At 50.1% G+C, this 12,685-nt stretch overlaps 1 protein-coding gene across 1 annotated transcript in view; it reads left to right on the top strand.

Annotated features, from left to right (window-relative positions):
* Positions 1-12,604, top strand: part of PRKCA (protein kinase C alpha) — a 414,246-nt gene extending 401,642 nt beyond the window's left edge. The window contains exon 17 of the mRNA XM_003786187.3: positions 10,034-12,604. Coding sequence (XP_003786235.1) covers positions 10,034-10,198 — 165 coding nt within the window. The 3' untranslated portion in view covers positions 10,199-12,604. The remainder of the gene's footprint in view (positions 1-10,033) is intronic.
* The last annotated feature ends 81 nt before the right edge of the window (positions 12,605-12,685 follow it).

Raw genomic sequence — 12,685 nt, forward strand, 5'->3', positions numbered from 1 at the left:
CTGACGCCGGGCCACCCTCATGGCAGCAGCCAGGCTCTGAATCTCACATGAGGCGGCGTGTCTGAGACCAGGTGACACACCATGCCAACAACAACTCCAGCAGTTGAGGGAGACCTTCAGGACAGAAGAAAACAACCAAAGTCAAAGCCACAGCACATGCCGCAGTTAACACAGGCAGCAGGGAGGACAGGCTGCATGTGCTGGTTACTCTGTGCAGTGGGGTCCAGTGTCCTCAGGGAGAAGTGTACTGCAGCTCCCGGGCCGGAGCTAATTGAAAAAGTCACAAGAGTTTACAGATGAAATACAGAGCTGAACATTCTCTGACAGGCGGTTTCATTATTTCAAAGAGAGAGGCAGCAATGCCAGCCTCTCTGGCACTGCTGACGGGGGCAACGGGAGCAGAGCGGCGGGGGTAGCCCGTTGCTGCCAGGCACTGTCCCTGACAGCAGGCAGGCAGCACGTTCCTGAGAGTTCATCTCTGAGCAGAGTCGTTAACCCTGCCTGACCACCCTCATCTGCCGTACTAACATCTGCCTGGCCCTCTTTATAGCAAGTGCTGGTGAATCAATGTCCCTGCAACTTCAGGGATTAAAGACCAGTAGCTCTTCCCATGAGCAGAACCCACTCCTGGCTCCCACAGGATTAAGCCTTTGCTTATTGAGAAATTCAAGTATTGACAATTATTTGCTGGGTGCCTCCACAGACCAGGTTTGTACCTGTCGGATCAGGAGTCTGTCATCTTTGTTTTGTTTTAATTTTTTAATATTTTTGAACTACCAATGAAAAATGATTCCAGAATCACTGACTTCCCTAAGGAGGGTGTGAGGATATTCTATCGCTGGACAGCTACGGGGCTTATCCAGAGGAATCAGCGTTCCCACAGCCTGCAGTCTTTTTATCATCTTCTCGATTGCCAAAGTGACATTACTGACGCTAACCTTTAGACCAAAGTACCAAGCAAAGTGTATCCCACTGCAAAAGGCATTTCATAGGCCTTGACCCATCACGAGTCTCTGCATTGAACTTTCCCTCCCATGGGACAGGAGAGGAGAGAGGTGAGTGACCAGCAGCAGGTGTTGGAAACTGGCCATGTCCCCTGACAGTGACAAGTCTAGAGGCTGGGAGGTGAGGGAAGAACCTGTCCTGTAACAGGCAGCGGGGGAGAGCCCAGTCCTGGACAGAGCCACTTGGGTCCCCAGAAGGCCACACGTGCCAAGGTGCAGATGAAGATGAACTTCCAGAAGACAGAACAATCCCTTGGCAGGGTAGAGCCTTTCTAGTCCTGGTTAATTTTATAAAACAAAAGCAAAGGCAACAACGGACAGCTGGGCCGTGCTCTCCTGAGATGAGACGGCCGATGAGCTGTCTCTTCCTCTTTATGAGACGCGCACCAAGCAAGCTGGGCTCAGGGATCTCTTCAAGGAAACATAGCGTAGAGAGGCCTCTGCTCCACACAAAAGGGTCATCAGCTCAGTGTTTGCCTGATGTCCTCAGCAGCAAACCCAAGTCATCAAAAAGAGGCCTGTGAGTGTTCAGAAGATTCCACATCAGAAGATACTTTCATTTAACTTTTAAAAAGATGTCACCTGTTAATCTTCAGTCACCAAGGGAGAAGTGGGTATCCATGGTGTCCCGTGAAGGCGGTTGGGTGCCGTCAGCCCACTGCACCCAGCTACTGGAAAGCTCCCTCTTTCTGCTTTGCCTGAAAAACAAAAGCCCCAATGTTCAGATCCAGTGTCACTGTTAACTTTGGAGGCTTTATCCGGATATGTAATTCATGTGAATGAACTGGCCACGAACAGCCTTCAAGTTTTCACTCGTTCTGCCCGTGATGAGTAGCAGTTTACACAAATACTGGGAGTATAAAGTTGATTGATTTTTCCTTTTTTAAATTTCTACCAGGCGGCACCTGTGGCTCAAAGGAGTAGGGAGCCAGCCCCATATGCTGGAGGTGGTGGGTTCAAACCCAGCCCCAGCCAAAAAGTGTAAATTTCTATCCATTGACACCAGAAACATTCACTGTAACTTCAGTGGCTCTTAGGGAAAGAGAGAGAAATGAATCTATCAAGTTAACACAAGAGGTCTATTCGAGAGTGGACAGGCGGGTAGAGAGCTTTGGAAATAGGCTCTTCACAGGTGGCCTTTCTTGAGAAATTACTATAGTTATTTTATCAAAGAGAGAGAGAGAGAAATAGCCTAAGTTTCATTGAGACATTGGCATCTTTGTAACAAGACCCAAAGAGAGTAAGAACCCTGGGGGCAGGTGAGAACACCCAGCCATGATTCCTTCCCAGTCGCTGCAAAGTCCTTTCCTTATTTCACCATCCTGTTAACTTGTTTAGGGAGCTTGGTGGCTTAGTTGTCTTAAGTTGGTGCAGTGATCCTTTTTATTTTTAAAAAATTAAATCTGGAAATAATTTCTGATTTCAGATTCACAGAAGGGGCAGGAAAGTAATGTAAAGAATTCGTGCGTTCGCTGTGCCCAGATTCCCTAAATGTTAACTTTTTACCACGTTTGCTTTATCATTCATTTCTCTGTCCCCGTCTGTGGGTACAGACACGCATATACATATGTTTTGTTCTGAACCTTTTGTGCGTAAGTTGCAGATGGGATGCCTCTTTCCACCGAAATAACTCCATTTGTATTTCCTAAAGATAAGGACATCATTATGGTACTGTGTTCTTTTGATAATTAGCCTGGAAATTAGGTAGAGCAGAAGCTTTCCAGGTAAGAGGAGGTGGGCCCTGGCCTGCTTTGTCCGGCCAACAGAATACCGGAGGCTGCCCCGGCCCTGTCTTATCCGTTCTCTTGGGTGGCAGGTAGCTGCCTTCTCTCGGTCTTTCCCTTGAGTCAGTGGGGGTGCTGCTAATTAAAATTGAGATTCTCCAGACTTGGAGAGTTTTTCCACCACATACAAGTACTAACCAGACTTTGGAGACTAGCAGAAGTCACAGGATGATGCATTTAGGTTTGATTTAAGCCTTTAGCCAATCTAAAAGAGAATCTTTAACTTGGTTAATTAGAGGCAAGCAGTTTTTCCTATTCTTTGGTAATTACTCTCCCAAATACTTTTCTGCTTTGAAGAACAATTGAAGGAAAAGAGACATGTAAACTGACAAGGCATGTGAAGAACCAGCCAGCCTCAGGGGCTTCAGTGGTGAGTGGCAGCATAAAGACGATTGGTGTGAAGCAATTGCCTCGCCATATTGGCCCCCAGTGGTGATGGTCATCCCAACTTCTCTTGAAAAAGGATTTAAGAATCCCCTAAATCTGGCCTTTAATATAAAGAAAGACCAAATGAAGAACGTGTTTTTATTCCACAGAATGTAGCCCACAGTAAGCCAGGACCTTTGCCCTCACACATCTGCCTCTCACACCTACAAGACTCAACTCTTTAATGCGTGGGTATCAGCAAACTCATAAAGCTAATAAAATTAGCCTTCCTCCAGAACAGACTTTGCCCTTTCTGAGATAAAGCTCTAGGACAATAGGCCAGATGGATACTGATTCATTTTATCAGAGTAACCAGACACTACCCGATGTTGGCAGGAGGTGAAGGAAATGCCAATCCCTTCTTTAAAAAGTATTGTTCAAATACTCTTCACTGTACAGTGAAATAAACAGTAAAGTGGTAGAGAAGGGTGAAACATGAAAAGATAGCTCCCTGGCTCAGCGCCTGTGGCTCAAGCGGCTAAGGCGCCAGCCACATACACCTAAGGTGGCGGGTTCGAATCCCCAGCCCGGGCCCGCCAAACACCAATGATGGCTGCAACCAAAAAATGGCCAGGCGTTGTGGCGGGTGCCTGAGGCCCCAGCTGCTTGGGAGGCTGAGGCAGGAGACTCGCTTGAGCCCAGGAGTTGGAGGTTGCTATAAGTGTGATGCCATGGCACTCTACCCAGGGGGATAGCTTAAGGCTCTGTCTCAAAAAAAAAAAAGATAGCTCCCTAACCACTGATCCTTACGGATCCATTATCTTTCCAGAACCTCCTGGAAGGTTCTGTGTGTGAGCCTGTCCATGAACAAGGTAGAATGCGCTGTTTTTGCATCTTGTGACTTTCAGAACATGATATATGCCAGAGATTTCTGCCCCCCCCAAGTCAGCTCATGTGGGTTTATGGCATTCTTTATATGGCCATTCCCAGTTCTTGAGTGCCAAGGCCAGGAACTGACTGTTCTCCAAATCCTCTCCTCTGTCCGTTCTTGTTCTCCAGACTGTCTGTACCAAAACGCATTGGCTTCACTGGGCGTCCAGGTCCTCGGTGAGCACGTTTCCAGAACCTCGGGTGACTCAATGAGCAAACTAACCTCACTTTTAACCCTTAACCCGTGTGCCCCTGCTTGTGTTGGTCATGCACGGGAGACCGTCCGTGGGCATGCTGGCCTTCAGAAAAGGGCAGATGAGCGGCCAGACCCCCTCCGTGGAGGCTTCTGTAGTTTGGCACCACCTCCCAGGAAGCCCAGGTGAAATGTACCAGCCCATTTCTGCTGCCAGTCATTTAACTTAAATGAGGACAGTGCACAGCCACAGGGTCAGAGAGCTGGGCACCAGTGCATTAGTGAGCACTCCCAATCCTGGGGCTGGGACTCGAGATTAAATGGGTTCCCCTACAGGCCTGCTGCATCGGGTAGTCGTAAGAGACCGCTGCCTTGAGGTGCTTCCTGCCTCCTCAGTCTTACCAAGGCCTTTACTCAGTATTTGCTCCACATTCTTCCTCCTCTTCTGGGTTTGGTTTGGTTTGGCTTTCTAACTCTCTAACAGCAGCGTTTTTGAGCTGCTCCTCATATTCCCACACTCATAACTCCGGTAGCAACTCCTTGACCCAGGAGTTGCGTTCTACATGACTGGGCCTCCAAGGTGCAGGGTGGAGACCAACACATGTATCAGTCGCTCTCAGCGGCCTCTCAGGTAAGAGTCACAGGGCACTCAGTCTCCCACTTCCTGTCATGGGAGGCAGGGGCTGGGAGGAGACTGTTTGCCATGCAGGGCTTGATGGGGACGCGTCACAATCCCAGATCCCCACCCCCCAGAACCCATGTTTTCCTGTGCTCTGTAACATCTTTATCATGCCTGATTTCTCCTGGGTTCATATTATTCATTGATAATTTGGCCACATGGATTATGATGTCAAAAATGACAAAAGAATCAATTCCTGAATCCAGAGATATGAAAGGGGAGGTTGATTATTAGTAGTTCATTCACCTTCAGACATCGACCACGTGCCTCCTACACGCCAGCACCTGCTATGTGTTACTGCGCGTCTGTGCAGGCCGCCTCGTCTAGGGAGGGACTCTCACTCTCTGGCTCCCTTACACCTGATGCAGCCTTGGAAGGTAGATGGTCACATTCCTGTCGTGCCCTCACAGAGAGTTCCAGTCCGCCCAAAGCGTCACCTTGGGCTTTGCTCTCTGGTCCTTCACGCCCACTGTCCCCTGCCCTTCTGCAGTTGTCCACACTGCCCAGTGAACAGAAGGCATCATCTGGTCCTGGGCAGAGAGGACCTCGCCTGGGGCACCTGCCACCCAGTCTGGTCTGGGCTGCCTCCTGCCACTCTCTGCCCTGCCCTCTCTGTCCCACACCAGTTGTGTGGCACGTTGTGACCCAGAAGGCAAAACCTTAGCTGGCAAAAGGTATGGGTGGCCTTTGGAGGTGAAGGGGGCCACACCCAGCCTGGGGGTTTGCTCGCAAAGTGTCGATGTTGCTTTTAGGTACTGTGTTTTGCCAGGTGGCCCAGAGCTCTGAGCCTAAACCTGCCTACTGTCTCCGACCGCGGGGTAGGCTGCCCTTCAAATGGCTGTGGTGGCAGCCTCCCTGTGTCCTCCTTAAGGAACATGGGAAGGCTGCCCGCAGTCAGGCCACTTTGATTTTCACCAATCACCTGCTCATCCATGTGTTCACAGATGCCCCCGGACCCTTCAGCCCCTGTGCAGCCTCTTGTCCCCGGCTCAGGCCTGGGATGGTGCCCAGGCTCGCTGCACACCAAGGCCTGGTTATGAGTAGGGCTGGGCCTCAGGTAGAAGGAAGAATCTCCTCCACATGAGGGATACAGTAACTTATTTTTCTTTTAAGACAGAATCTCACTCTGTCACCCTGGATAAAGCACTGTGCCATCATAGCTCCCAGCAACCTCAAACTCTTGGGCTCAGGTGATCCTCTTGCCTCAGCCTCCCATGTAGCCAGGACTACAGGTGCCCACCACAACAACACCTGGTTAGTTTTCTTCTATTTTCAATAGAGACAGGGTCTTGCTTCTGCTCAAGCTGATCTCAAACTCCTGAACTCAAGCAGTCCACCCACCTTGGCCTCCCAGGGTGCTGGGATTGCAGGGTGAGCACTGCAATCTATCATCTGTCCTTTCCCCAAGCATCCAGAGAGCTCCAATTTTCCTCATCCTTTTCAGGAGGAGAAGGTAGTGATGAAGAGGGTCTTAGCTTTCCACTTAAACATCTTGAAAGACAAGTAGTTGAAGATCCTCTCCCATTTGACTTAATGGAGATTTTCTGTCTCCGGACCTCATTTTGCTAAGAGCTTGGAGGGCTCATTTTTTAAGCACTGGGAAGCCCTCTATAGTGGAAAAGTCGGGGAGCAATGCCTCTCAGTGGCGAGCCCCCTGCCGCTTTGTAGGGAGAAGAAGATGTCTTGCTGGTTTAATCTCCCTCAGAATGGCAGGTCCTCCTGCGTCTTGGCCTCCCTTGGCCCTTTCTGCTCCCTCTTCCCCATCACTTGCTCAGGTGAACTCAGGGCCCTTGCAGTCCCCCTGCTGGTGGTGCTGGACTCACTCCCTGCTTGGGTCCTGGCCCCGCCTCTGGCCTCTCCACCTACGAGAATCAATTTAAGAAACGCTTCCATTTGCGGCAGCATGATCTCTCTCTCTTTGAAATCAGGAAAAATTCCAAAGAGATTTAGAGTAGGCAGGCAGAAGAAGGTATTTCCAGCCGTGATCAGCGAGATCAGCGTGGAGGCCACAGGTGCGTGTCACCACTGCTCAGTTCAAGCTCAGCCTTTGGGCCGATCTGGCCGGCTGCCTGCCCCTTCACCCTGCAGCAGTGGGCACAGTGGTAGCCTGAGGCTTCCCCAGGGAGGCGTTTTCATCCCCTTTATCACAGCACTTGGCTTCGTAAGTGGAAGCTCTTAGGAGTGACCCATCCCCGGACCAGCTTTAGAATCCGATGCCCCCTGAGCCTCCCTCCGCAGCATGTGCGTCTCCATCCCCTTGTTAAATCTTGGGAACTTTTCTGTCAGTTAGCTTTTTATTTTTCTTTGGCAGTAAAGCCACAGCTTTGGGAAACTTCCCCTGGAAGGTGATTTGTGAATACCATAAAGACGGTACTAAAAGGAAGGGGTCAGACCCGTATGCTCTTCTCCTGGAGCACATCGGCAAACCCAGAGCTGGACAGACAGGCGTCCAGCCAGGCGAGAGGGAGCAGCTGACCCCGGGCTTCCTTTGCTCTTCCCTCTAGGGCAGTGGTTTTCAACCTTTTGTATCTCATGGCACACTTGAACCCGTAGTTAAACTTCCATGGCACAAATTATGTTGAGAGTAAAAAAGTATATACTTACTGTGCTTTGAATTTCTTTCTGAAATAATTTAATCATTTTTTTTAAAGTCTTCGTGGCACACCTGAGATCCCTACCAAAGCACACTGGCTGATAATCACTGCTTTAGGGACTGCTATCTTTATATTGTTTTTTTTTTTTTCCAGAAATCCCTTATTTTTCATCTTTGTACAAGTTAAGTATCAAGAGCAGCACTAATGATCTCTTGTTGAGGGAACATGCACCCCTAACCCAGACAGTAGATTCACTTGCATTTCCAGGCAAAGGGTATGGATTAATTAATCAGGTTCCCAAAGGGCACTTTCCCGTAGGCCAGCTCCACCTGCCCGTAACACGCTCCTGAGGCTTTCGCCCGGCGCTTCTGCACTGTCTTCACTCTCTGCCCTGAGCAGCCGCTCCTGCTCATCCCCTGGTTTGGCTCCCAGGTTTGCCCTCCCCTGGACCACGGGACCTGTGTGGCCTCACGCTGCGGGCCCAGTATGTCCAGGTTTCTCAGCAGCTGTAGGATTGACATTCTGAGCCAGTGATCCTGTGTTGTACGTCTGTAGTGGGCTGTTCTGTGCATTGTAGGATGGCCCGTGCATCCCCCCACCCTGTCCTTTATCCCCACCTTATCCTGCGCCAAGTCGTGACAATTAAGAAAGGGCTCCCTAGGAGACAAAAACCACCCCTGGGTGAAAATCACTGGTATATGCAAAGGACGAGTCCTGGTGTAGCTGTCACTATCATCACAGCAGTTCCTGCATGGGCGCCGCAGTGCGAGTTGGGTTCTGCTTGTGTGTGTTTAGCGGTCAAATCAAGCACTCACTCCTAATTAACCCCTGGGAAGCACAGCTGCCCTTACTTATTTTTTGAAGAGGTTTTGTCAACATCTGGGAATGGCCTGTGCACGTGGGGTGATATGAATGACAGACTCTGCCTCTGCTGACCTTTGCTTTGAGCGTGGACCCATGGGGTCTGAGAGCGGATGCACTGCTGTCCCTCGCTTGGGTGGCAGAGCCAGAGCAGGATAGGGCTTGTGTCTGGGGGGCTCCACAGAGTGACTTAAAGGGCCTCTTGTCTCCCACCCTACCTTCTGCAGACCCAGCCCCCACTCACGTACCCTCCAGTCATGGTGGGGACAAGTCTCCTTGGGTGAAAAGTGGGAGGTTTTTTAAAGTGAAACATAAGCCCAGAAAGGAAATGTATTCATTACAAAGACCTTTCTTTGAGTTTATGACGTACTTTCCTTCTCGGGGGGGTTCATAGGAACAGGTGTTATTTGACGAAAAGAAGGTGAGAAAAGCATAATAAAACTAGATTCTTGGGCAAACCTTCTAGAAGATAGAGCAAAGGTGAAAAATGGGGGTGAGGAAGCATAGCCCATGAGACTAAACTGGCCTCCCAAACTAAACCGAGCCCTCACCCCGGGCTGGGGTCGATGAGACGCTCCATGCAGCTCACCTCTGTAACAGCCAGGAGGGGGGCAGTTCTTCTCCCCACTTTACAGATGAAACTGGACGGACCACACTTCACACTTTACCAAGAGCTATTCTCTGTCAAAGGCCCAAGAATTCCTGGTTAGGTTATGACTTTTGCTAACTCAAAATTAATTCATGTTGCCCTGTGGTACCACCAGCAAGGATTCTTCACAACCCCGTGAAACATCCAGCTCTCTCCATTTCAGAGTCACCCTGGGACCCCCAGGACATTGATGTGAAGCTTCCTGAATGGCTGGAAAAGTGAGGAGGGCATGGCTCCGAGCAGTGCTGCCCCCACAGCTGTGGTTCCCAGAGTCCCCGCCTCTGCCTGGAGCCACCGCATGCACTGTGAGCCCTGGAGGAGAAGGACGGCCAACACAGCCTCCCCAAGGCACCAGGGCACACCTCCTCCAGCCTGAGACCACCCTGTGTGCCCATCCGCCAGCTCTGTCTAGGTGTGCAGAAGCCCAGCAGGGCCCAGGCAGGAGTCTCCTGACCTTGCCACCACACCTCCCCCATGTGGATTGAAGCTTAATTTAGGTGCTGGGGGTGCTAGTGCTCGCCAGTTGGAAAGCAAAGATAACCCAGCTTTTACTTGATAACAAATATTGTTGCAAAGAACCAGATGTGGGTAATAACCTCACCTTCTTGGTACAGAGGTAACTGCCCACAGTCCCAACTGACACCAGTCCCACCCATTGAAGGCAGAGCTGGGGACTGGCCCAGGCAGCATCTGTGCTCATGGCTGCGCTCACTCCTCCAGACAAAGTGAAATGAAAGAGGCTATCTCCTTGCTGCTAACTTACCGCCGCCCTGCCAGGTCTATTTGATGATTTCCAATGAGTAACTTGCCTGACTTTTGTTGGCTGTGCCTGGCTTCTGAGTCCAGCAGCCCGCAAGTCCTCCGAGATTCTTCCCGCCTGACTAGCCCTGATTCACCCAGCCACGCTCCTCCCCGAGGAGGGCCTCAGAGCGCTGATACCTGCTGACCCTCCCCTGTCTTTTTTCTCCCACAGTGTGGCAAAGGAGCAGAAAACTTTGACAAGTTCTTCACGCGAGGACAACCCGTCTTAACGCCGCCCGATCAGCTGGTCATCGCTAACATAGACCAGTCTGACTTTGAAGGCTTCTCGTACGTCAACCCCCAGTTCGTGCACCCCATCCTTCAGAGCGCAGTATGAAATTTCACCGGCGAGAGAAAACGCACTCCCCCCTCAAGCCCCCAGCCCCCCAGGAGTGGGAAATGATCCTTAAGCCTAAAATTTTCAAGGCCATGGCCTTGTGTCCTGTTGCGCTCGGAGGCCTGAAAATTATAGGGTTATTAGTCCCAATGTGATCAACCTTTCAGGGTCTCTCACAACCAAGAACAATCTCTTAGTGGAAGATGACGTAATGTACAGTGTCCAGTTTAATTATGTAGAAGTCACATCTGGCTGTAGATTATGACCCTCCCTAGAAAGCAGACTGTTGCCCCTTTTTTGGGTACAATTTGATATATTTTCCATACCCTCCGTCTGTGGATTTTCACCATCGGGATTCCCCAGCCAGAGATGTTAAAGTGAACCTGCCCCAGGCCCAGCGGGCTGCAAACATCTCCACCCAAGACATCTCGGAATGAAAGCACGGGGCACCCAGAGAGTGAGCAAGGAAGGAGTGGAGGTAGGTAGGGGAGGCTTCACGACATCCTCTGCATCTGTCCTCTCCCTTGATGGAAACAGTCCCTAGAATCTGAGAGGCCAGGATGGACCTAATCACTGTTCCCAAACACTGACGCATCATCACCCAACCACAGTCCAGTGGTTACCAGTTTAAAAAAAAAAAGGAAAGAGAACCTCAGATGAGTGTTGGGTGAATCTGTCACCTGGTACCCTGCTTGGTTGGTACTTGCATTCTTTTTAAGAGGCCAAATCATGTAAGGACTCTGCTAAATGAGCATGTGAAACCATTTCAGATAAGGATAAACCATTGTGTGTGTGTACGTTCCTTTTAATCTCTGGGAGATTATTCTTCGATCCAGGGTGCCATCAGTCAATCATGCCACTATTCACAAGTGTCGTTAGCCAACCTCCACCCTCCCACTAACATTGTGCTCCCTGTGTTGCTACCCTCCCCTGAGAAACTGAAGTGTACGCCCCATCCCCTTTTGTACTTATTTATTAATAGGCCGCAGTGTCGTTGAGGTACGGTGTACAGTAACATAAGCAGTGCGTTGACTGAGCATCAGTCCTACTGATTGGCTTTCTTCCCTTCTCCAGCCCTTCACGTCCACTTAGGGATGAAAAATGAGTGAGGTTGGGGTTCCCACCCCCGTTGAGTGACACCCCTGGACCTATAGAATCAGGACACCTGGACGCAGAGCAGCTCTAGGACGTTTTATCACTAGAAAGATTTTAATGTTTTGCAGATGCATCATGCAATGAATTTTGCATGTTTATAATAAACCTTAATAACAAGTGAATCTATATTATTGATATAATCGTTTCAAGTGTAAAGAGAGTATTACAATAATTTTATAAGACACAACTGTGCTATATTTGTGAAAGTCCTCCTTTCTAATCTGCTTTTACGATTAAGTTTTAGCTGAATTCTTTACTGCTGTGCTTCCTCGCTCCCCCTCCCCTGTACCTGGGCACTGTCCCAGAGATATTAATTTGTTCATATGGATCTAATTTCAGAAATGAATGGCTACTTTACCTGGTCAATTAGGCTTTTACTATAAATGTATGTGTATATATTTATATATATATATTTGATTGTAGCCGCAAACAAAAGTTTTGTGGGGTTATTTTCGGGATGAGACTCTTAGCTTCTCAATGTTATCTTCCATTTGGGGTCCTCTGCCACTCTTCCTCTTGGGGACAATGGGACGTGTCACCTCCAGTGTGCCCGGTATGTTGGTGCAAGTGTGGCATCGTCACAGCCTCGCGCTGAACTTTTTGTGTTTGTTTGCTGTGCTCTTCCCTTCAGCCATGTGACCACTGGGGAGTCTGGGTGGGAGGGATGGGAGACTCCCTGCTGGCCATGTGTTCCTGGTCACACCAGGGGCGAGCTGTCTGCCCTGCCGCCCCGTGTTTGCGCCAGCACACACAGACTCCAGGAGACCAAGCTTGGTCCAGCCCCAAGCACGGCCACGCCCTGTGGGTACCAGCAGCCGCTTTCCAGGGGCTGCAGATCCCCTCCCAGTCTCTAAGGAGCACTTCTTTGGCGAGATACCCTTCAGTGCGAGGTGCCCAGAGGGGCCAGGCTTCTAAAACAAAAAGACAAAGTCAGAATTGGAGTAGTTATCAGTCCTGGCAGAGAGCTGCTCTGTTTCCTCCCCCGAGCTGCTTCCTCTGGCTCTTTGCCTGAAGTTCAGGTAACACAACCACTGAAGGGTCTTGGAAGTGAGAGGCCTGGGTGCTGGAGACCTGTGTGGAGGAAGCGAGGGAGCAGGGTCTAGTCCTGACCAGAAAAGAGCAGTTTCTTCTGCCATCTTTTAGGGACCTTAGACATCTGAATTCAAAGGGGCCCGGCTTTGTCCCTACAGTCCTGCCAGTCAGCACACGTTCTGGGGAGCACATCCTGACCAGGTGCTCCTTGTTTGGCCCTGTGGGAAAGTGGCTTATAAAAGAGCCTAGAAGACAAAAGGGTCAGGCCCCCTGCCCCAGCCTGGAACAGCAGCAGGACTG

The sequence above is a fragment of the Otolemur garnettii genome, unplaced genomic scaffold (genome assembly GCF_000181295.1).
Source record: "Otolemur garnettii isolate 467f Iridium unplaced genomic scaffold, OtoGar3 scaffold00018, whole genome shotgun sequence".
NCBI classification, from domain to species: domain Eukaryota; kingdom Metazoa; phylum Chordata; class Mammalia; order Primates; family Galagidae; genus Otolemur; species Otolemur garnettii.